Source organism: Tamandua tetradactyla, chromosome 1, assembly GCF_023851605.1.
Source record: "Tamandua tetradactyla isolate mTamTet1 chromosome 1, mTamTet1.pri, whole genome shotgun sequence".
In the NCBI taxonomy this organism is placed as follows: domain Eukaryota; kingdom Metazoa; phylum Chordata; class Mammalia; order Pilosa; family Myrmecophagidae; genus Tamandua; species Tamandua tetradactyla.
Genome location: NC_135327.1, coordinates 173345736 through 173371719, shown reverse-complemented (window position 1 = coordinate 173371719; position 25984 = coordinate 173345736). Strand labels below are relative to the sequence as shown.

The 25984-nt window shown below is 34.4% G+C and overlaps 1 protein-coding gene across 1 annotated transcript in view; it reads right to left on the bottom strand.

Moving 5' to 3' along the window:
• Positions 1–25984, bottom strand: part of MKLN1 (muskelin 1) — a 299405-nt gene that overhangs the window by 110003 nt on the left and 163418 nt on the right. Inside the window, exons 7-9 of the mRNA XM_077135509.1 lie at positions 22041–22118; positions 15796–15861; positions 1003–1115 (exon numbers count right to left, since the gene is read on the bottom strand). Of these exons, the coding sequence (XP_076991624.1) occupies positions 1003–1115; positions 15796–15861; positions 22041–22118 (257 nt within the window). The remainder of the gene's footprint in view (positions 1–1002; positions 1116–15795; positions 15862–22040; positions 22119–25984) is intronic.

Sequence of the window (25984 nt, the reverse complement as noted above, 5' to 3'; positions counted from 1 at the left end):
CATTAAAAAAAATGTGTTTATGTTTGTTGAGGACAGAAATAATCTTTTCAGAAAACAGTACTTCTATACTGAAAAAAGCCGGCCATTTTTACATATATTTATCTGGGGCAGTACAGAGAAATAAGAATTTTAAGGTATATTTGAAAAGACAAAATTACATAAATGATTAATCCCTGGAACACACTGATTATGCAAAAACCCAGTATTCTAATATTAAAGATGCAGCACAAGATATTCTAAAAATGGCCTTCCTAGATTAAAATCAGTGCATTTTGAATTGGGTCTTCCTCCCATGTCATTTGCTGCTGCTATAGCTTTCTTATAGTTTTATTTTAGAACTTATAATCTGAAACAGCTTAGATGGAAGTTGCAATTAAAAAATGGTCTATAAAGACTTGAAATAAAATGAATTAACATTCCCTTTACATTCTATAATCATGCAGTTGTTTAATCCTAAGCCATAAACCCAAGCCTTAGCTGTCTCTCATTCACTATGGAAATGCTTTATGAATATATGTATAGATACATAGACATAAACTTATAATACATATATACAATTTTAATAGAAAATAAAATACATATCATTTATGAAAATGGATACATAGTGAGATAGTAAGGGATCAGAACATCAACCGCATGTTTTTTTCCCCAGAAGGAAATCAAAATAAACTGAATGCTCAAAATAAGAGTAGAAATGGCAGGGACAAAAGAAAGGAGATAACTAGTTACACAGTTATATTTCCAGACTAAAGTGGTTAAAAAAACAAAATGATATTAGAACATCCATTTCTATTTATCTCTACAAAATAGATTTGTTTGTGAACTGGTAGTTGAAGAAACAGGTATAGAAGCTGGAATACAAGAATACTTAAACAAAACTTATTCACCACAAATGTTGCTACCATTGTTGATAAACATTAGAAAATACAAGTCATCCAGAAAAAGAAGTGCACACCCACACACCTAACAAAATACAGACATAAGAAAAGTTTAAGAACTTGCCTCTTTCTCAGTGTCTCTAGAGATACAAGTCCATTGGTTCTCCTTCACACTGTACGCCCAGAAGTCAGCAAGATCTTGTGTTCCATCCCAGCCACCAAACAAATAAACGGTCTCTATGAAAATTAGAAAAACACGCATAAAAATAAACTTGAGCACAACAAAAGATACACCCAGCCTAGTTAGTGATTTCTAAGATCATTTAAGAAGACATATCTAAATTAAAGATGAGATTTCTAAACTGATAACTTTCCAAAATATATCCTGGACTAGTACTTCTTAAACATGAGGTCATGGAAAGGCTGCAGCAGATCTACTATATTGAGAGAGCTATAAAAATGCAGAAAAGTAGAAGGCATTCCTCAGGATTCTGATTCTACAAATTTTTAGTGGGTAGAAAGAATCTATTTTTAAAAGTATCCCAAAAGAAGCTGATGTGTAGGGCAATGAAATGTTTATAGTTAATAGTTTCTTTAATAACGCAGTTTCAGATTATAATGAATAGAAGCTGCAGAGGAATATACAAGCGTAAAGTATAACATAATGACATCTAATAGTTTCTGAAAAAAGCTTGACCTAAAACTGGTTTCTCTCTATTACATAAAACAGTGTTGGCTAAAGCTAGCTGTAAGTTAAAAATATCTTAAGAATAAAGTAATGCATGGTCCTGGTGTTCCCTTAAAACTTAGGGAAAATTTTTCTAAATAGATGCTTTCTAAATCATTGCAAAAATCTTGAAAATCTGTGCTCTACTGATCCTGAAATGTCTATTCGATTCATGGATTTTATCACTGACAAAACTGATTTTTTGCTCAGTGAATCTTTATACATAACACTGAACATCGTCAATTCTTCTTTATATAGTAATAGTGCTTTTCCTTCCTTCAAATATATTCCCCCTTTGTAAACTGTTGAGGTCTACTGGTTATAAAAGACTACCAACAAGTTTTTTTTAATAAGATTTCAGGATAAATGTAAAGCCCAATTCCTATCTAATCAACATGACTTAAACATGTATATGTGGAGATAAATTGCCATCTGAGTTATCTTTCACCTCAAAGAATCAGAATTCAAAGGTGCACTTGGAAATACTGTAATACTATTTAAGAAATCTCTCTCTATTCGTAGGGTTGGGCTGTCTTCTAAGAGATTTTTGCCACATTTTCATATAAATTTCAAATTTTAAGTGAATTTTCTAATTGAAACTTCCACTCTATTTCCCAATAACCTGGGGAAATCAAAATAATACTTCATTTTTGTTTCATAAGTATTGATAGCTCTATAAATGTTCTATAAGGTAAGGACAGACTATTGGAGCAGGATTAACTTCTAGTACTAATCAGTTAATCAAGCATAGGTCACTTAACTGTCCTGCGTCTTAGTGTTTTTTCAATTACAAAACACTCAGTGCTATGGTGAAGTTCTTCAGATGTAAGTTATACGAAAACATTCTAAAGGCTATCAAAAAGAATGGTATGTCTATATTTAAAACATGTACACAAGACTTCGTTGTTAATAAGTACCAAATATGTAATAAAAATAGTATTATATCTGATTCCATGCCTAACACAGTACCTATAACAGTTCTGGCACTACATTAATGTAAAATAATGACAATCATTTTAGAGTATTAAAAAAACATCATATCTCAGAAAAGACAAAGCAATCCATTATCATTAGTTAAGTAGCATTATGTCTCCTAAATGGCACATAGAAATGCCCAGACATTTAAAATTTTACAGGGAAAAACATTAAAGTATTTCATCTGGCTTGAAAATTATTTGCCAAGACCTCACTATAAAGGCAATTAAACCTGTTAAAGTCTGAACCGTGGAGAAGGAGAACTAAAATTGCAATAGCAATTGACCTTTTGTTTTGTAGTGTTTCTGGTACCCTTTGGAAAAGGTTACCCTGGTTCATTAACTTTAATAACCCTTCCTCTTGGGCTCTGGGTTCTCAATGTTCTTTCTGAAAAGCAGGTCTCTTTGTACACATTAATTCTCACGGCAAAGAAAATCCACATTTCCACAACAGTCTCATTGATAGCTGAGCAAAACAAAATCTGGCACACAGTAAGCATCCCAATGGAATTAAGCCAAAATGTCATTCTTGCCCCAAAAGCTTTGAGGTCCCAGTTGAAGTTTAACAGTAAAATTGAATAAATCAGATGAAAACAGTACTCCATGACATACCTGAATAAAAATGCACAACCACATTTTAAAAATTAAATCATCTAATCCTTCAATTTAAATCACTCAGGGATGAATTATCTACATACACCAGCAAAAGTATTACTTAACTTACAAAGGATATCAAAGAACTTTAAAAATTATGTAAACAATTGGAGAGATCTGTAGAGAAAAGTAAGGAAGTAGAAAAGAAAGAAGAACGCATTAATATTTCCAATAGGGGCCTAGACTAGCTTATTGTATGATCATTTCCATGCGTATAGATAGAAAACAATTCTGGGGTTAGTACCATCTTCCTCAAGAAGCAGCTCTTTCTTTATATTTTCTTAAAGGAGCATAGGCTATAACTATACATTTCTCCCAGCACGCAGAGGAAGGCTTGTTCAATATTTAAAAAAAATTTTTTTAATTAATTTAAAAAAAAAAAATATAACAAACAGAAACATTCTTAACATATGATCATTCCATTCTACATATATAATCAGTAATTCACAATATCATCACATAGTTGCATATTCATCATCATGATTTCTTAGAACATTTGCATTAATTCAGAAAAAGAAATAAAAAGACAACAGAAAAAAATTCACACATACCATACCTCTCACCCTTCCCTAGCATTTCAATCTACTAAATTTATTTTAATCTTTGTTCCCCCTATTATTTTATTCCATGTTTTACTCGTCTGTTGATAAGGCAGATAAAAGGAGTATCAGACACAAGGTTTTCACAATCACACAGTCACACCGTGAAAGCTATATCATTATACAATCATTTTCAAGAAACATGGCTACTGGAACACAACTCTACATTTTCAAGTAGTTCCCTCCAGCCTCTCCATTACATCTTGACTAACAAGGTGATATCTATTTAATGCGTAAGAATAACCTCCAGGGTAAATTTTGACTCTGTTTGGAATCTCTCAGCCATTGACACTTTATTTTGTCTCATTTCACTCTTCCCCCATTTGGTCAAGAAGATTTTCTCAATCCCTTGATGCTGAGTCTCAGTTCATTCTAGGATTTCTGTCCCACGTTACCAGGAAGGTTCACACCCCTGGGAGTCATGTCCCATGCAGACAAGGGGAGGGTGATGAGTTTGCTTGTTGTATTGGCTGGAGAGAGAGGCCACATCTGAGCAACAAAAGAGGTTCTCTTGGGGGTGACTGTTAGGCCTAATTTTAAGTAGGCTTGACCTATGCTTTGTGAGGTTAAGTTTCATATGAACAAACCCAAAGATCGGGGGCTCAGCCTATTGCTTTGGTTGTCCACACTGCTTGTGAGAATATCAAGATTCTCCACTTCAGAAAGTTGAATCATTCCCCCAAGAGGACCCTGCAAATACTTTTTTACTCACTGTTCAAATCACTCTGGGATTTATTGGGGCATCACTCTGGACAAACATACCAAATCTTGTGCTCTACTCAAGGTTCCATGTACTTATGGTGTTCAGTTAAGCTGTCCACATAAGTTATAATAGGAACTGCACTAATCAAAATATAAATTTTGTAGCAAATAAACATTTTTTGCTTTAGTCTCACACATAAGCTAAAATTTCAAAATATTAATTACCTTCTATTGTCAACACCCTACAGTAATGACATTCCTTTGTTCTTCCTCATGCAAAAACATTTCAAAATTTGTACACATTCAATATTTTTTGTGTATTGATATGAATTGGAAAGGTACTTTATAGACTAAAAAGAAAGAAGATATGGTTTCTATCCTTAAGGATTAACAATCTAGTAAAAAATGTAAAACATGTACACAGGTTGACTAATGCCATAAAAGAGGTTAAAAGCACCAGGAAGGTTCAAAAGAGAGAAAAATACATAACCAGTTGAGAGGGCTCAGGAAAGGATCTGTAGTAATGACGGTATTTGACCAATGCATCAGAGGACGGTCTTGTATTCTGGTAGGCAGAATGTGGGACAAAGAGAATTTTTCAAGCACAGTAAATGTATGAACAAAAGTTAAGACACAAACACACACACACACAAAGTGTTTTTAAAAACCTGGAGTATAAGACCAGGCAAATCTCAGCTAGACTTCTGGCCCTACCACAACAGCTGCATGCTACCTGCAACACCTTCCTTAACCTTTGGTTCCCTAATCTCTAAAATGGAATACATTACCTATCTCACACAGCTCTGTTAGAATTAAATTACATAATGTCTATAAAGTACTTAAAACTGTGTGATGAATAAAATGCACTGTTCAATTTAAAAGAATACATAAAGCAGTAACCTAAAATTAGATTAAAAAGACAAGTTAAGGCCAAATGATGGAAGGGATTAAATGACAAGATAAAGACTTTGGTTTGACGCCATAAACAGTCAAACAGACAGTGGAGTAGCTGCAGAACATTTTAAACACAGCTGTGACAAGGTTAAGGTCTAAACTTGTAGGATATAGGACTGGGGCTAAAAAGGAACCAGGGAATGAGAAGGTTTGGAAGTAAAATGACCAATAATAATCTATGTTCAGAATGTTAAAACGTTTTCATTCTAAAAGATTTTAAATCTTAAAAATCTCATTATTAAGACCACAAAAACTAAAATTCAACCATATTCTTATTATCTGGTTCTTTTGATACCAAATAAAACCCTAGATCCATTTGCTATTAATAGTACCAATCTACATATCTTACATGCAATAAATATAAGATATAAATGTTAACATTTTAGTGGGCTTTCAATTTTATGAACCCAACTGCAATATTTATCTTTCTCTGATTCTTAGGAGTAAGTAAATCAGACTACGCCAACTACATAATCCTCCACAAGATGGCACACTGCTGTTTTCATAATAAATCATTTTTTTCTGCTTTGAAACAGTATAAAATGCAAATACTGTGCATGGACATCTCTAGGCTCAAAACTTAAACAAAATTCACAAATCAAAAAAAAAAGGAAGTAGAAGGCTTAAAAGGCTAGTGACGGAAGTCAGTTTAACATATACATTAAGAGAAAAAAGATAAGTTAAAAAAAATGTTTTAAGAGATGCAAATTTATCTCCAAGATAAATATGAAAACATGAGAAGATATTTAGAGTTGAAATAATTCTGTAAGTATAGCTTAAAGTCTTAAATTGACATGACAATTTTTAGACAGAGGAATAAATTAGAAGGGGGGTGGGGCCATGGTGGCTCAGCAGGCAGAGTTCTCACTTGCCATGCCGGAGACCTGGGTTCGATTCCCAGTGTCTGCCCACGTGAAAAAAAAAAAAAAAGAAGAAAAGAAATATATTTTTATATGCTCTTTTCCATTACTTTCATTAGCTATTTCCATGAACTTTCATGACAAGAAGGGAAAGAACAACATCTGAAGTCCTATTAGATCCAGCAAATTATAAACTGCATTCCTTTTCAAACAGATCCGTAATCTAACATAAAGCTATTATTACAAAACTATAAAGAGACTGATCTTTTGAGTGATCTTAACATACTTTACATGCTCAGCTAAAACACTGTACATTAGGCCATGGCAAAATATTTCTTATTCTGAATTAAGTATGTATTGCACAATTCCTTTCTCGATATACACTATATTTAGCTACAGAAACACAGCCATATGAATACATTTGTAATTAACAACTAAAACACAGGTTTACTTACTCCATTCAAGTTTCTTTTAAGGAATATGAGGAAAACCATATATAACACCGCATGCAAGAAAATGAAAACACATTTTAATCACTATAGAAAAGTCAAAGATTCAGATTCATACAGAAATACTCTTCCAAGTGACAAGCAATTCCTCAATTTCTCCTTTTTTTAAAAAAAATATTAAATTGTGATACCTTCACGCATCACACAGTCCATCCAAAGTATACAATCAATGGTTCACAATATTATCACATAGTTGTGTACTTACCACAATGATCATTTTTAGAACACCTGCATCACTCCAGAAAAAGAAATTAAAAACCCATCCCAAACTTGGAATATGTCATTGGTAACAGAGACCATCAGGAGTTAGAAACAGGGTAAGATAATGGGTAATTGGAGCTGAAGGGATACAGACCGTGCAACAGGACTAGATACAAAAACTCAAAAATGGACAGCACAATACTACCTAATTGTAATGTAATTATGTTAAAACACTGAATGAAGCTGCATCTGAGCTATAGTTTTTTGTTTGTGTGTTTTTTTATATATACTTTTTGTATTTTTATTTTTATTTTTTTCTCTATATTATCATTTTATTTCTTTTTCTGTTGTCTTACTATTTCTTTTTCTAAATCGATGCAAATGTACTAAGAAATGATGATCATACATCTATGTGATAATATTAAGAATTACTGATTGCATATGTAGAATGGGATGATTTCTAAATGTCGTGTTAATCTTTTTTTAATAAAAAATAAAAAAAAATATATCTATAAAGTAAAAAATCAAAAAAAAAAACAAAAACCCATCCCATACACCTTACCCCTTCCCTTCAATGACCACTATTATAGCAATTTCCCACTTTTTTTTATCCCTTATCCCTGCCCCCCATTACATATTTATTCTTTGGCCTCATTTTTTCACTCATCTGTCTACAACCTGAATAAAGGGAGCATCAGCCACAGGGTTTTCATAATCACACGGTCACACTGTAAAAACTAGACAGTTAGACATTCATCTTCAAGAATCAAGGCTACTGGAATACAGTTCAACAGTTTCAGGCACGTTCCTCTAGCCACTACAAACCACCATAAACTAAAAAAGGATATCTATATAATGTATAAGAATAACCTCCAGGGTAACCTCTCAACTATAAAATCTCTCAGCTACTGAAACTTTATTTTGTCTCATTTCTCTCCCCCACCTTTTGGTCAAGAAGGCTTTCTGAATCCCATGATGCTGGGTTCTGGCTTATTCCCAGCAGTCAGGTTCCACGTATGGTGGGGAGGGCAGTGAGTTTACTGTCAAGTGTGCTTAGAGAGACAGGTCACATCTGAGCAACAAAAGAGACTCTGAGGGTGACTCTTGGGTATAATCATAAGTAAGCTTAGCTTCACCTCTGCAGGAATAAGTTTCATAGGGGCAAGCGCCAAATCAGGAGCTAAGCATGCTGAGTTGGATGTCCCTACTGCTTGCAAAAATAATATGAGTTCCCCAGACGGGGTCCTTCAATATTTCCTCCTTTTACCCCAGTCCCCCAAGGGGAACTTTGCAAATGCTTTTTAATTCCCTGTCCAAATTACTCTGGGATGTATCGGGGCATTACACTAACCTGGATAAACCAACAAGATATCACTCCCTGTTCAAGATTCCATGTAATTATGGTGATTGAATAAACTGAACATATAAGTTAAATTATATCAATGAGTCACTCAAAATATAAATTTTACACCAAATAAACATCTTCCTTAGGTCTCACAAAGAAATTGAAGTTTTTAAATATGGACCATATCATCCTTTACCCTATATTTGATTTACCTTAGTCCTATGCAGACCAGCTTCATTCACATCTCTAGTCAAAGTCTGATCACTTTCTGAACTTTTTAAACAGACACTATATAAGGTAATGCTGACTTTCAAAGCTTCAGAGCGCTAAGTCTGAGTCTCAGGTGTCACACAAATACCTGGAGATCCAGCTAACGACTAGGTAATACCCAAGTAATTCAGTCTCACAGGATTTAGAAATAACAATTACAACTCCAGAATAGATTATGGGTGTTGTAAGAGATTACAACCTAGGAACCTTTACAATGGGTCAAAACCTGATAACCCATGCTCTTGACTTTAATTCTCTGAGTCTGTATATTATAGTTAGTCCATTTGAATGATTTCATTCAACATACTGTACTCAACATTCAATCACCTAGTTGCATGACTCACAACTTCATTCCTTCTTGCAGCCACTCAGTAGTCTATTGTCTGTATAAACCACAGTTTCCCCCGTCCACTCCTCAGCTGAAGTACACTTAGGCCACCTCCATCCATTCAAATTGTGAACATTGCCACCATAAACACCAGTGTGCAAATGTCCATTTGTGTCCCCACTCTCAGTTTCTCTAAGTATACATCCAGCAATGGGGTTGCAGGATCATATGGCTACCCCACCCCTAGCCTCCTATGGAACCACCACACTGCCCTCCAGATGGGCTGCACCACTCTATTTCCCTACCAACAACGAGCAGGTACATCTCTTTAGCCACATTTTTTTTCTAGCTCTTGTATATCTATGTTCATTTTTAGACAGTTTTATTCACACATCATAGGATCCAACCCAAGCAAAAAAATCAATGGTTCCTGGTATAATCACATATCCATGTCTTCTCACCACAATCTATATGAGGACATTTTTATTTCTTCTGCAAGGAATCCCACACTCTCACCCCATATGCCCCACTTACCGACATTTAGTTTTGGCATATTGCTTTTGTTACATTCAATGGAAGCATATTACAATGTTACTATTAACTATAGACCCGAGCTTGCATTGACTGCATTTTTTTCTTATCCCATCCTATTTTCAACACCTTGCAGTGTTGACATTCATTTGTTCTACTTCATGCAAAGACATTCTTAATATTTTGTACATTTAATTACCATCACTGTCTACTCTAGGCATCCCCCCCTACCATCTCAATCTTCATTCTCTTTCATCACTTCTGGTGTCATACATGCCCCCTAGCCCTTCTGCCTAACCACATTCAGATTCAGCTTCATTCAGTGTACTTATATTATTGTGCTACCATCAGATAATATTGCGGTATCCATTTCTGAATCTTTACAATCAGTCCTGTTGCACATTCTGTACTCCTTCAGCACGAAAAGCCCAATCTCTACCCTCTTTCTATCTCCTGATAACCTGTGTTCTTAACTTTAACTCTCAAAGTTCACTCAATAATGCTTGTTTTTATTAGCAAGACCATACAGTATTTGTCCTTTTGTCTCTGGCTAATTTCACTCAGTATAATATCCTCAAGGTTCATCCACGTTGTTACATGCTTCATGATTTTATTATGTTTACAGCTGCATAACATTCCCTTGGATGTATATATCACAGCTTGCTTAGCCACTCCTCTGTTGATAGACATTTGGGCTGTTTCCATATCTTGAATAATGCTGTTATAAACATTGGTGTGCAAATGTCCGTTTGTGTCTTTGCCTTCAGTTTATACATACCTAGTAATGGGACTGAATAAATACCTAGAAATGGGATTGATGAATCATATGGCTATTCTATACTTAGCTTCCTGAGGAACCACCAAACTGCCTTCCAGAGCAATGAAATAAGCCAGGCACAAAAGGACAAATATTGCATGATCTCACAAATTTATCAGAACTAATTATGAGCAAATTCGTGAAGTTAAGATTTAGAGTATAGGTTACCAGAAGATAGAAAGAGGGTAGAGAATGAGGAGTTAATGTTTAATTTGTATCGAGCTTTTAATAAGATCAATTTTAAAAGTTTAGAAATGGATAGAGGTGATGGCAGCACATTACATCAACTAACAGTGCCAAATTATGGTTGAAAGGGAACATTTAGGGTTATATATTTCATTAGAAGGAAAGCAAAAGGATAAAATATGAGGGCTGTATAACATAGTGAACCCTGTTGTGGATGATACTGTGGTTAATTGTACAAATATAAGAATGTTTTTATACAAACTAAAACAAATGTATGTCACTATTATAACATGTTAATAATAGGGTGGTATATGGGGAAAACAAAACTAAGGCAAACTATGGACTAGATGAAACCTAGCTGATTTTCCTTTGAAGAACTGCAAATTTTTAACTAAAGAAATCCCCTCTAAAAAAGCCAAGCCATTTCTGATGCATTGCATTTTAGCAGCTTTGGCAAACCAAAACATTCCATGACTATAACAGTCATTCTTACAATTTTTTTTTATACTTAAAGTTTTTAAAATAAAACAAATACTCAAACAATCTTTTCTTCTTGACATGTATTTTAAAGGGAAATGGGAATAAGGGTCTTGAAAACCAAAGGTCTGTTGAAATCTTAACTAAAGTGATAAAACATTCACTCTACTATAAGTGTCTGACTTGTAGGATCTCTTATTTGAAAAGGTAGCTTTTAATCCTCAATGACTTTGCTCACACTAAATTCTATGGTGACATTTGCCTATTATCAGAATTCTTTTAATTTCCATTCTCAAATTTCACGGATTTAAAAAAATGGAGAAAATTTTTTCTCTTTTCTTATATATGTACTTTACATACTGCGTATAGTTTGTCCATCTTCCATAAAATGACCCAGTAAAGCACTATGAAAAGTTCTTTTGTCCCCAGATAAGGTGAGTTTTAAATTCTAAATGATAAAGTAAACTGCCTTATATTGAGACTTTTACATTTAAGAAAAGTAATATTTTGCTTAGAACCTTTCAAACATGTATTCTTCTTTAGTACATTAGCAAGACTTTTTTGGTTTATAGAAATATTTTTATTTCCGTTTTCTAAGGACCTGTCAATTACATTTTTTTTACACCTCAAAAAGTTTACTTAACTTTTTTTTTGGTTGCAAAAATAATATATATGCAAAAAAAGCACCAAAGCTTGTGTAATAGTGACCTCCAGAGAAGTCTCTCGACTCCATTTGAACTCTCTCGACTCCATTTGAACTCTCTCAGCTACTGATAACTTATTTGTTACACTTCTTTCCCCCCTTTTGGTCAGGGTAGCATTGTTGACCCCATGATGCCAGGGCCAGACCCAACCATGGAGGTCATCTTCCACACCGCCAAGGAGACTTTCATCCCTGGATGTCATGTCCCAAGTAGGGGGGAGGGCAATGGTTTCACTTGCAGAATTGGGCTTACATTTATATAGAGAGAGAGGCCACATCTGAGCAACAAAAGAATCCTTCAGAGGTGACTCTTAGGCATACCTATAGGTAGGCTAAGCTTTGCCACTACATACAAAAGCTTCACAAGAGCAAGCCTCAAGATAAAGGGCTTGGTTTATTGATTTGGGCATCCCTAATGTTTGACACAGTATCCAAGGTCATTATTAGCAAGTTTTAAAAAACAGTTTAATTATGTTTTCATTATGGAACTGAGGGAGGAAAAGAAAGACATTATAATATCCACTGTATATTCAGAAGACTGAAAGAACTTCTGTAGATAACCTAAACACAAATTTTTATAAAGTATATAAACTTCTCTGGATTTCCCCTTTTCTCGTCCTCCACTTCCCACCCACACCAACAATTTTTTTTGTAGAGAAATCTGGTTCTCTAAGAAATAAGCATACATATATTTATTGGACTCTCATGCAGGAAAAAAGATGTCTAAGAGCATGTTGAACAGGTCTCTGAAACCTATTTCTGTGCAGCAAGGGGGTTTGAGGGAGAGGCTGAGATTAGGGAAACAAATTCCTATGCCCTGGGCAAGCCATAGTGGCTCAGGAGGCAGAGTTCTTACCTGCCACGCCAGAGATTCGGGCTTGATTCCTGGTGCCTGCCAATGTAAACAAGCAAGCAAGCAAACAAACAAAAAATCCTATGCCTTTGAACTACTTCAAAAGTATGAATCTTGTACAAAGAGTTTATAAGTTTGGGCTATAGAAGGAAAACTGCTATTGCATGCTATGGGCTATGTTTAACAGGAAAACATCAACAGTATCACAGTAACACACTTGGGGTAAATAATGGAGGGAGGGACAAGAGTAAAGGAGAGGTTTAGACTTTCTATTTGGTGAGGGTGTGTTTATTGGTTACTTTTCTCTTGGGAACAATGAAATTTGATATGGTTGATGAACTGTTGCCTTTGGACATTATACATGAGCTCCAGTAGATGGAGGTGGCTGAAGGATGCACAGACTGAGAAGTAGACTGGCGAACAATGGTGTATACATATGATTGAATATTGTGCTGCTACAAAAAAGGACCAAATTTGAGGCATGCAACATTGTGAATGAATCTGTGGGACATTTGGTGAGGCAAAATAAACCAGAAACAAAACAGCAATTATTATATGGTCTCATTTAGAAAATACTTATAAGAAAACAGGGGCCTAGCTTGTAAACTCTTATAGCAGTCACATTTAGCCTGGAGTGGTAATTATTCTTTCCGGATTTTGTGGAGCTGCTTTTTATATGTATAACCTGGTATATGTATAACCAGGATTAAGGTAATTCAGAATACAGGAGTAAGGAAGACAATGTCAATAGTTTAGAACCTTATCTACTCCTTGAGATCAAAGGAAGAAATATTTATTATGTCCAGAAGCTACATTTTCTGTAGCACATAATCTAACTCAACCTGTCTGGATAATTATTTAAACAATTCAAACACAGGAGGAGCCAGAATCAGAATGAGGATCTTTAATCCTGTGTAGCTTAATGTAATGTCTGGATAAATCCCAGAGTATATTGCGGAGATAATAAAAAAGTATTGGCAAAGTCCCTTGAGGGATGGGAGAAAAAATATGAAACTATTAAACTTTACCACCAGGGAAACCCCTGATACTGTGTCAAACATTAGGGACACCCAAATCAATAGGTCAAGGCCTTGATCTTGAGGTTTGCTCTCCTGAAGTTTATTTATGTAGCAGAGAAGCTTAGCTTACATACACCTATGCCGAAGAGCTACTACCAGAGGACCTCTTTTGTTGCTCAGATATGGCCTCTCTCTCTAAGCCCAACTCTGCAAGTGAAACCAGTGCCCTCCCCCCTAGGCGGGATATGACAATCAGGGGTGAAAGTCTCACTGGTGGTGTGGGAGATGACTTTCAGGGATGAGTCTTGTCCTGGCACTGTGGGACCTACCATGACTTACTAAACCCAACCAAAACCATTCCAGCCAATCCTAGAGAACATCTAGGGCATTATAAAAGATTCTACAAAGGTACCATGCACCAGGGTAACCGTCCAGAAACCTACAATCTCCAGATGGGTCCCTGGACCAGGTAAGTCCTGACATGCAAAAGGGCCAGCCTCTCCAGAACATCAACTAGTTTCACCCCCCTATGCCATATTATCGACAGCCACTTCCAACACGAAAAAGTTAGAATGGGCATAGCCCAAATAATCCTAAAGCATGGGCAACAAATCAAAGGTGATGGTGGAGTTATACGTACAAGGTAGAGTTTAACAAATGAGTATGATTGCTGAATCATTATATTGATATTTCTTTCAGTCTCCAGTATCTTAGAGCAGCTGGAATTAAAAACCTAAAACGGTGGAATTGTAACCCATACCAAACTCTGAAATTTGTTCTACAATTAATTGTTGGGATGTGCTTTGAAATTTATTGCTTTTTTGTATATATGTTATTTTTCACAAAAGAGAAAAAAATATATTTCTTATAGCCTCCAGTGTTTTGGAGTAGCTAAAAGGAAAAATCTGAAATAGTGGAATGGTTAACACACAACAAACTCTGAAATCTGTTCTGTATGTAATTATTTGACTATACTTTGATAATCACTGCTTTTTTTTTCTTTTCTTTGTAAATATATTCAACAATAAAAAAGTTAAAAAAAAATCCTATGCCTTGAAATTAATATTACTCCAAAGAGAACATAATACTTCCATAAAAAGTCAGAGGTTACCATAAAAATTTAGCAGTTAATTTAAAAAAATCATTGAATTTTTCTTGTTACTTAAAAAAAAATTATGAAAATACATTAAGGCCAAGAATATTTAGTGTCAACAATGTAATAATTTGTATTCTTACTTATTTTGTAATGTAAGATTTCTATTCTTACTTATTTTGTAATGGGAGTCTAGAAAACAAATTTTTTTTAAACATGGGCAGACATTGGGAAACGAACCTGGGTCTCTGGCATGGCAGGCGAGAACTCTGCCTGCTGAGTCACTGTGGCCTGCCCTAGAAAATCAAATTTTTCATTCCCTTAGCACTACGAGTCAGCACACCACAATAATAGAACATGAGTATTTATTATACTTGGGGAAAATAAAATATTAATTGGGTGGTTTATGCTGGCTCTCTACGCAGCAAACTTTTTAGAAATCAAATAATAAAATTATCCTAAATTACTGATATTATGTGTATTTCAAAATGGTAATTTGAAAATTACAATAATTTTGGCAATGACCTCTAAATATAATGGTATTTTGGCTGTCATAACTAAAATAGGCTGTAGAAATCTAAGGAGAATTTCAAAACCAAACTTCACAATAAAATATAAATGATACCAAAAAGAATAAGTTAAAATAAATTATTGGTAGGATTGTGAACACTGTTTAGCAATTATGGAACTACAAACACTTAGCTACCTAATTTGACATTCTTTTCTCTAAAAGTATATATTAATCCTATTTTATTGCAATACTTTCCTTTTCACTGCATTAAAAATCCAGAAATACGCCAGTTTTCCATGAAAATCAATACACATAAACTTAACACATTTATGCACATTGCACATTGTGTGCATACATAAAGGGCTGCATACTGCTTTTTCTTTTATCCTATCTGATTTCATTTGTGCAGCTAACTCCCCTCCCACACCTGTGACTGTCTGCTTTAGGTTATACCTGTAACTAATTTTTATTTCCTTGGCTACTTGGCTATAGCCAATAACACTGAACCACTGTAATGAATGGAAAGTGCATTCAGGTTCATCTGATTTTAAAAATCGTTTAAATTTTTTTTAAGATTTTGCTTTTCATTTTAAGCATTACTCACCTGTTTGAACATCTATAACCATCTGATGGCCCCCTCTCATTCCTGGTCGGTTATCTTCTCCATCACCTGAAATAGAAAATAAAAATATTTTCTTTTAAAGGAATAACAAGGAACAACTACAAATCCAGAATAATTTATTCATAAGACTATAATGAAAAATAAAAACAACACATTCTTTCAAAATATTAAGATCAAATAAAATGACTTATAATAGAAACAATATGACTTGAAGCTACATTTATAATAGTTATCTTGTTCCTTTTTCCAATTGCTTCCAGGTGCTAATGTAAAATTGCATGCTATTTTTAATTTATTTATGATCAATGTCATAAATCAACAAAAATATAAAAGGTTCTATAAAAACAGGACAAAATCTCTAAATAATGAGGTATCAAAATGAACGTGGAAAAGAATTACAGACCTAGATATTAGGTCTATATTCAGTGTCTTACCATAATGAACAGTTTTAAAATTCACAAAACTAGCTGCTGAAAACTAAGATGCTATCAGATTTTATATTAATGATAATTTTCTTACACTATATTTCAGAAATCAGTTCATATATTATTTATCAACTATTATATCTTGAGCTAGATATATGTAAGATTTGTTTCCCTTTGATTTTTATTTCCATCAAAGAATTTAATAGGCAGGCTTAAATATAACCAGTGAAACAAATTTCTAAAGGAGAAAATTATTATTCAACATATATCTCATCTTACTTTACACCACATTCAATATGAATAAAGGTTTAAGTTTATTTCAATGATTCAAAGGTTACAGGATTTTAACGTATTACTTGATGTGGACTAGAAAGCCTAAGGTTTTATTTCTAACTCCCCAATCATTAATAGAAATATATTACTTTGACTAGTATGACTCCCTTTATCAGTGTTCTCCTATGTAAAATAGAAAACATCCAACTTCTTACTAACTTCACAGAGTTACTATGAAAAAGATGTAAATGTTGGTTCTGAGATACAGTTTAAAAAGATGCAAAACTGAAGCTCCTGCTCTAATGAGCTTAGTTAAGTGCTACTGAGAAGTGAGTGTCACTTCTGAGAAGATGGCAGAATAGGATAGGCTGAGTTTACCTGTGCTCCGTGGAACTACTAGAAGTGACAGAAAATCAATGGGACAGCAGTTCCAGTGTATAAATGACCAGAGAGGGCCTTCTATACTATATAGGGAGGTCCTGGATGTGGAGAAATTAGAATGGAGAGAATTGGGTGAGGGTGCTTGGTTGTGAATCCACATGGGGCAAACTGGGGGTACACAGGAAGGAGTGGGTTCCAAAGGAGCAGGGCATTTCTGCACACCTGCCAGTCTCCACAGTTAGCTTGGGAGATTGTCCCTCTCAGCTCTGCAGCTGGAAGCTCCCATGGGGAACCTGGAAATTAGCAGACATGGTTTGGCTGTGAAAAGAGATTATGCAGCCAGTGCACACAGGGCCTGCACCTCACCCCTGAATCAGGCCACTTTGGGTGGCAAAGGCTGGGGTGCCCTCCTTTTTGGGAGGAGGGGAGATGCAGAATGGAGCCATCCTGACAATTGGCCAGCAAAAGAATCTTGTTGGGTCCCACTACCACTTCCCCTTCACCTTCCCCACAGAGGCCTGGAGATCTCAGACGTGCACGAGTGGAGAGGCACGGTCAAGGAAGCAAACCGAGCTGTGCTGCACTGCCAGGCTTTACTGAACTTGAAAAGGTAGAAAAGAGAATAAGCAAACTAGGACAGGACAACTGAATCCAAACACACAGAAGAACAAATGGAAAAAAAAAAAGGAAAAATTGGAATAGGATCTCAAGGAAATGATGGGCAACATGAAGCACACAAATATAAGAATCATCGGCGTCCTAGAAGGAGAAGAGAAGAGTAAAGGGCTAGGAAAATTAGTTGAGAAGATAATAGGGAAAATTTTCCAGCCCTTACAAAAGACATAAATATGCAAATCAAAGAAGTCCAACACCCCAAATAGAATAAATCAAGATAGACTCACTTTACGGTACATACTAATCAGACTCTCAAATGCTGAAGAGAAACAGAAAGTCCTGAAAGCAGCAAGAGTAAAGTGATTTGACACATACAAGGGAAGCCCCATAAGACTAAGTTCAGGCTACTCAATAGGCACCATGGAGGCAAGAAGACAGTGGTATGATACATTTAAGATTCGGAAAGAGAAAGACTTCCAGCCAAAAATTCTTTATCCAGAAAAGTTGTCCTTCAAAAGTGAGGGAGAGATTAAGATTTTCAGACAAACAAATGCTGAGAGAATCTGTTAAAAAGTGGCATGCCCTACAAGAAATACTAAAGGGAGTTCTGTTGCTGGAAAAAAAAAGACAGGACAGGAAGGTCTGGATGAGGGCAAAGAATGGAAGAGCAACAATAAGGGTAATTTAAAAGATAAAAAGAGAGGGAGGGAAAAGAATATATAGATCTGATAAATAAAAACCAAAGGATAAGATGACAGATTTAAGAACTGCCTTTACAGTAATAACTTTGAATGTTAATGGACTAAACTCCTCAATTAAAAGATACAAGTTGGTAGAATGGATTAAAAACATGATTTATTTATATGCTGTTTACAAGAGACTCATCTAAGACCCCAAGGATACATATAGGTTAAAAGTGAGGATGGAAAAAAATGTTCTATGCAGGGTATAACCAAAAGAAAGCAGAAATAGCTATACTAATATCAGACAAAATAGACTTTAAATGTAAAGATGTCACAAGAAACAAGGAAGAGTACTACATATTAATAAAAGGGACAATTAACCAAGAAGAAATTACAATCATAAAAGTTTATGCTCCCAATCAAGGAGCTCCAAAGTACATGAGGCAAACATTAGCAAAAAGAAGGGAACAAGAGATAGTTCAACAATAATAGTGGAAGACTTCAATACACGACTGTCCTCTATAGTTAGAACAACCAGACAGAAAATCAATAAGGAAACAGAGAACCCAAACAATGTAATAAATGAATTAGACCTAAAACACACATATATATAGTTGCACCCCAAACACCAGGATATACATTCTTCTCTAGTGCTCATGGAAGTTACTCCGGGATAGATAAAATGTTGGGCTCAAAACAGGTCTTAATAAATTTAAAAAGACAAATTATTCGAAGTACTTTCTCTGACCACAACAGAATGAAGGTGGAAATCAATAATCACCCAAAGAACCAGAATGTCACAAATACGAAATTAAATAACACACTCTTAAACAGTCAATGGGTCAAAGAAGAAACTTTGAAATCAGTAAATATCTGGAGAGGAATGAAAATGAGAATACAACATATCAGAACTAATGGAATGCAAAATAAGCCAGAAACAAAACAGCAAATATTGTATGGTCTCATTTAAAAAATACTAATAAGAAAACTGGGTCCTAGATTGTAAGCTCTTATAGCAGTCACATTTATTTCTGAGCCTTAAGTGTTATTTCTAGATTCTGAGTTGCTGTATATTGCATAACCTGCTATTTCCCTGGAACTTTGGGTACCGGTGTGACACCTAAGACTCAGAGTTACAATACTAACTCTGAAGGTCAGCAGTGCCACATACAACGTTAAATAAATTGAAAAAGAGATCAGGCTTCAAGTAGAGATAAGAATGAAGCCAATCAGGTTGGTACTACAGAAAATCGGAATACACGGTTAAGAAAGACAGTCTGTATTTTAGAACTTCACCTATTGTATGAGACGAAAGGAAGAGAGCTTCATTTTGTCCAAAATCTAAATTTTCTATAGCACACAATCTAACTCAACCTGTCCGGATAGTTCATTTAAACATCCCGAACACATAGAGCCCAGAATGGGAGTGAGAGCTTGTAATTCTGTATAGCTTAATGTAATACCCAGATACATCCCAGTATATGTTGGGCAGATAATTAGAAAGTATTAGCAATGTCCCTTGAGGGCCTGGAACAAAAACAATGGACTATCAAACTTTCTCACCTGGGAACCCACCCCACCCCCAATACTGTTTCAAACATTAGGAACTCTAAGTTAATAGGCCAAATCTTTGACCTTGGGGTGTGATCTTATGAAACTTTTTCTGCAGCGAACAAGCTAAGCCTACTATTATAATTATTTCTAAGAGTTACTTCCAGAGAACCTTTTTTGTTGTTCAGATGTGGCCTCTCTCTCTCTATAAACTCAACTCGGCAAATAAAAACATTACCCTCACTACTACATGGGATATGACATCTACATGGGTGTGTATTCCTGGCAACGTGGGGCATGACTACCAGGTATGAGTCTGGCCCTGGCACCGTGGGAATGACAATGCGTTCCTGACCAAAGGGGGGAAATAAATGTAACAAAATAAAGCATCAGTGGCTAAGAGAGTTGAAATCGAGTCAAGAGGCTATTCTGGAGGCTACTCTTATGCAAGCTTCAGCAAGATATTGCTAATTGCCACGGTTTACAAACCCCAACTAACATCATTACTCTTAATCCTAAAGAACATCCAGGGCTCTATTTGAGATTCAACAAAAGTTACATGCACTAAGTTTACTTTTCAGAAACCTAAAACCTTCAAATGGTTCCTAGTTAGGTAAGTCCTGAAACTCAGAGGTGCCAGTCTCTCCACAAACATCAGTTTCATCCCCCTATTCCATATTGCAACACCCTTTTCAACATGAAAAAAGTGACAATGGGCATAATCCAAATATCCCTAAAAATAAGGAGAGAGATCAAAGGAGGAGGAGTTATAACAGAGAAATTAGGATTTAACAAATGAGGACGATTATTGAATCATTATGTTGATACTTCTTTTTAGTCTCCGGTGTCTTAGAGTAGCTGGAAGGAAAAATCCAAAATTTTGGAAGTATAACCCATATCAAACTTTAAAATCTGTTCTATAACTACTTGTTAAAATGTAGTTTGAAATTTATTGGTTTTTTATTTTTATATATATTTCACAATTTAAAAATGTTAAATGTTAAAAAAAAGAAAAAAAAACTGAAGCTCTTCATTACCACTTTACTGAAAGGCTAATCATTTACAAGAGTTTCTTGTAAATTATTCCTCCTTTCTAATAATTAGGTAGTTTTTTAGATTTTACAGTTCATTATCATTGACGTTTTCCCCTTTTCTTCCTTCCCAATACCCCACCTCCCTCTCCACCCCACCTGCTGTCAGTATTTCTATTTCCAGGAATAGATTAAAAACTTAAGTACTAAAATAATAATTTTTTAGTATGTTTGCATTTTATACATTTAATCCATTAGTTTGCTGATAGAAAAGTAGTCTACTGTGCTAAAATGCTTTTCTTTGAAGAAATTACTTCATACATGACTGATAAACAGGAGAATGAAGTTGATAAAACAGACAATACAGAGGTTCTTAGCAATTCTTCCCAATATAATAATGCTTTAAAGCTAGCAGGAGAAAGCTTTTTTACAATTAAAGAGAAGGTCTTACCAATATATGAAGACCATGAGGAAAAAAAGCCTGAATATTTACAGAACTGCCTTTTATTGCCATTAATTGCATTAAACAATTGCTATGCTTTCCACTATGCTAACCAAATGGCAAAGCATTATGTCTAAGTGAAGAGTGACAAAAACCTCCCCTATATGGAAACAACAGATTAGCGAAGAAGACTATATTCTGGATCACATTTTAAATTTTGATGGAAATAGTTTTTATTAGTAGCAAATGCCCTGTAGAATCTACATCTTAGAGAGGGAATCATGAACCTCGGGGTTTAAGGTTCCAAACTCACTGTGATGCTCAACGCATATGCCTGAAAAATGTAACTCTGTTAGCATTTATTTTTATGAAGAATATTACCCTAGCTCTTATCAGTATCTAATTATAAAGTTCCACAGTTTAGAACGGCATGACACATTTCTATTTTTCTCATAAGGCCTGTTAGGTTTAGCGAGCAATTTAGCAGAACTTACAATTTTTCGAGAACACAAGTATGGCATTAACAATACAATTACCCACAATTTTACATAGCACTTTAAAATGTATTCTGTGTAAAAATTGCCCAACCTTCTCTTATGGCAAAGGAAGGCTTTTGTAAAACAAAAAGGTATAAAAGAAAATTTTTATACAATAAACTAAGTCTGCCACCTAGCTAAGCAACCTATGTCTTATTTTAAACATCTACTTTTCATTAAACAGGGTATTATGAAACTTGTAATATCTTGGGAAAACTGAGGACTGAAACATTAAAGTAGAAGCACACAAAATCTGGAAACAAAATAGAAACACACAAAATCTAGCTTACCTTTGGTGCTTTTGGGAATGATTTGACTCCATCGTGGCTTATATTCCTGTTGACTGATATACTGATTGAATAAGCCATCTGTAAATATCAAAGAATGAGAGAAAATTATACCTTAATCAATTCACACATTTTGTTATAATAAAAAAGATAACACTTTAGAAGCCTGCAGTAAGGGAAATACGTCAGCTAATACCATAACATTCTTAAACAGAATATGTTTCTCTTCAGTTTTCATGCTATTTCCAAATATAATAAAGTATTAGTTGATACACCTATGTAAAGAAAAATACACCAATTTGCTTTAGTGACAGTTCATATTAAAGTTACAAATATACTTTCACTCATTGGACAAGTATGTGACCTTAACAAAGGGTTTTAATAGAAACCTAAAATAAAGGTGGGTCCTTAAGGAAGAAAAAAAGTCAGAGGTCAGTTTAAAGTTATAAAACAGCAGTAAAAAATAAAATAAGAAAAAACTGTAAATAAATATTCTATTTCACTGAAACAATGACTTGTATTTCTGGCATTAATATAAACACAAATGGAAAGAAGGAAAGATAATTAAAGTTGGATAAATTATATTTAAGCCCTTTCTGTGATTTCCATTACTTGCCTTTATTCCAACCACCAAATATTTTAATCTTTACATTTGGCAATGCAATGTATTCACCCCATCTCAAACCCTTCCCTGAAGAAAATGGGAACACTTATAACATTGGTATAGGCCCTTGAAAAACATCCTCAGGAAAAAAAAATTAACCTTTAAAATGCAAAATTCCATTATTACAAAGTGTATGCAATTTTGAGTACACAGAAAAGTGCAGTAGTAGTATCAGTACTGGCACTAGCTATAATTTATTGAAGATATACTAAATGTTAGTCTCTCTAAGCATCCAGACAACTCTGAAATAGCTTTTATCATTTCTATGTTAAAAACATAGGGAATGTAAATTCAGAGAAATTAAAGAATGCAACCAAAGTCACATGTGAAATGGTGGGCTGGGGTTCAAATTCCACCATGCTTTATCTTCTTTGAATCTGCTCAATAAATTCTTAATTGACTTCTTAAGAGGAGGTGTCATTCTAGAATATAATTGTTACAGAGACTGAACTACCATGTATATTCCCTCTACCCCAAACAAGCCCCAATCCCATGCCCCTCAACAAAGATTAGTCTAAGAATGGTATGGAAACCAACTCTGGCTACTGAAACACGAGAAACTTGCTAAGGGACTTGAAGGAAATACCTCCTTACTATTAAACAAAAATATAGAAAAGAAAAACCTAATTTTATTCCTTGCCATTTTTACATCCATATCAATGTACATAACTGCTATAGACAATCTGTAAAGGTATGAGAATAAAGTCAATTCTATAATGATGGCAAAATAGAGAAAGATAAACTTAAGCTAGGGTGTTTTTAAAAATTTTTTTCCACATGGGTAGGCACAGGGAATTGAACCCGGGTCTCCAGCATGGCAGGCGAGAATTCTGCCACTGAGCCACTGTCACACCGCCCAGGGTTTTTTTTTAAATGCATCCAAATAGACCATAATTTATAAAGGTAACCTTACTATAAGTCCTGTCATTTGACCAATGACAGATATGAAATCTTCCTTTGCTTCTTTTAGTCACTGAAGAAGCAAATTCTTTTCCGAAGAATTTATAAATAAAACTGTCCTGTTTTGTTCTCTATGACTCATATACTCATCAAAGAAGAAAATGTGTAACTTGGAGAAATATGCCCGATCTTGTTCTTTACTGGGTAACTTATGAATTTTAGCTATCATCACCCTACTTCAGCTTTCTAGTTTTTCAGCTAGTCTAACCAGCTTTCATACTATAGACTCATCTAATTTCTCTAAAACAACTTATTTGTCATCAAGACTTTTCACAAACATTTTTAAAAGCTCTGAATTCTGTTCTCCTTTTAAAATTATCATTTGTAAACTGGCATTTACATTTTAATTGTTAGAGCAAGTGGAAAAAAACAGATTTACAACCATGAGGAGTGTTTCTCTCATATATAATTTCCTCCGTACAGGCTTGTCTGACAATTATTTCCTTTCGAACCTACTCCAGTCAATACTCTTCTCTTCTTAGAAGAGTTGTAAGTTATTTTTCAGACAAAATGTTGGGGAGGGGAGGGATGGCTCCTATTGATAGCAATGATATGATACTAAAAATATTTATAGTAAACTTAGAATTGCACAGAAATAAAGACACAGTAACTATATTTTATTCAGCTTTGTGAAGTACATATAAGGTAAACAGTACTATTAAAATCTTTTAAATAGAAAATACAAAATTATCAATGAAGACAAGGACTTTTTAAATTAATATATATTAATTCCACATAACAGGTAACTTATGTGGGGAGAGAAAGACGAAAAGAAAGGAATATATAAAACAAGTAGAAAACTGAGGGAAATAGAACTGTAGACATGAAAAATAAAAATCAAAAGGAGAGAAAATTATTTAAAGTAATAAATTTCACATTCTTAAAAACAGCCAACTGCCATACTACCTGAGACTCCCATATCATATATATATATTCTGTCAAATTCCTAAACTATAAAATTCGATCTTATGAACTAAGGTTCCTTCCAAATTCTGGAAATTGTTAGAACCAGTATATTTATTTGAAATATGCATGTTTGTAGCTGACTTCATCTTGGAAAAGTAACCATTTCCACTCTTACTTAAAACTTTTTTGTAACTCTATTCTGAAAGAAAAATTAGAAAACCACTAAGAAAATGTTTCTAAGAGCTCCTAAAGCAGCAATCACAGCACAGTTCCAATTACATGGAGAATACTTATTCCTGATCTATAAGTCATTCTGAACACAACCTAGGTAAAATTAAATTCTCTAATTGCTTATCCAACCAACTCTATCTCAACTTATAATAACCTAAAAAATTCTCAAATATCTTGCACATCAAGATCTTCATTTGGTTGGTCTTCTATGAAACACAACTGTCCAATAAAAACTACTATTGGCCTAAGAAAACAGTATCAATAATTTTCCAAGTGAAAAAAGCAAACTCTCAAACATAAGATACAGTATCTTATAAAAGTAACTCAGTAAATTTTGTGGTAAACAATGATTGTAATAAACAGTAGAAATATAAAAAAAATTCTTTCATGAACTAGAGCAAAGGCACAAATCTATTAAAGGAGTTAATAACAGAGTGGTATATGGTTTATGTGAAAAAAAAAAACCTATTGCAAACCATGGACTATAGTAAACAGTAACATCTTAATATTTTTTCACCAATGGTAACAAATGTACCACACCAACATTAGGGGTCAATAACGGGGAAAGAGGAGTATGGACTGTTTTAAGTTTTCTTTTTTCTTTTTAGAGTAATGGAAAATGTTCTAAAATTGATTCTGGTGATGAATACACAACTACGTGATGCTACTGCGAGCCACTGATCGTATACTTTGGATGGCTTGTATACTTTGAATAGCTTGTATGTCAATATATTCCAATAAAACTGCAATAAAAGAAAAAGAATCAACACCTATCCTTCTCCAACTCAACAAAATAGCAGTAAACCAAATCCAATAACACTTTAAAAGCATTATCCACCACGAACAAGTGAGATTTATCCCAGGAAAGCAAGGATGGGTCAACATAAAGAATATCAATCTGAAGAATATAACACATTAATAGCATGAAGGGAAAAAACAATTGATCAAATGATAATCTCAACTGAACCAGAAAATACACTGGACAAAAACCAGCACCCCTTCTTGATAAAAACACTCAGAAAACCAGGAACAGATGGGAACATCCTCAACATTAAAAAAAAAAACAAAACCACATCATATTTTTCTTATTATTGTGGCAACACATTTCATACAGTCTTAAATGGACACAAGCAGTTCTTGTGTTCAATAATGAATACATTATTAAAGAATGATTAAAAAATGAATC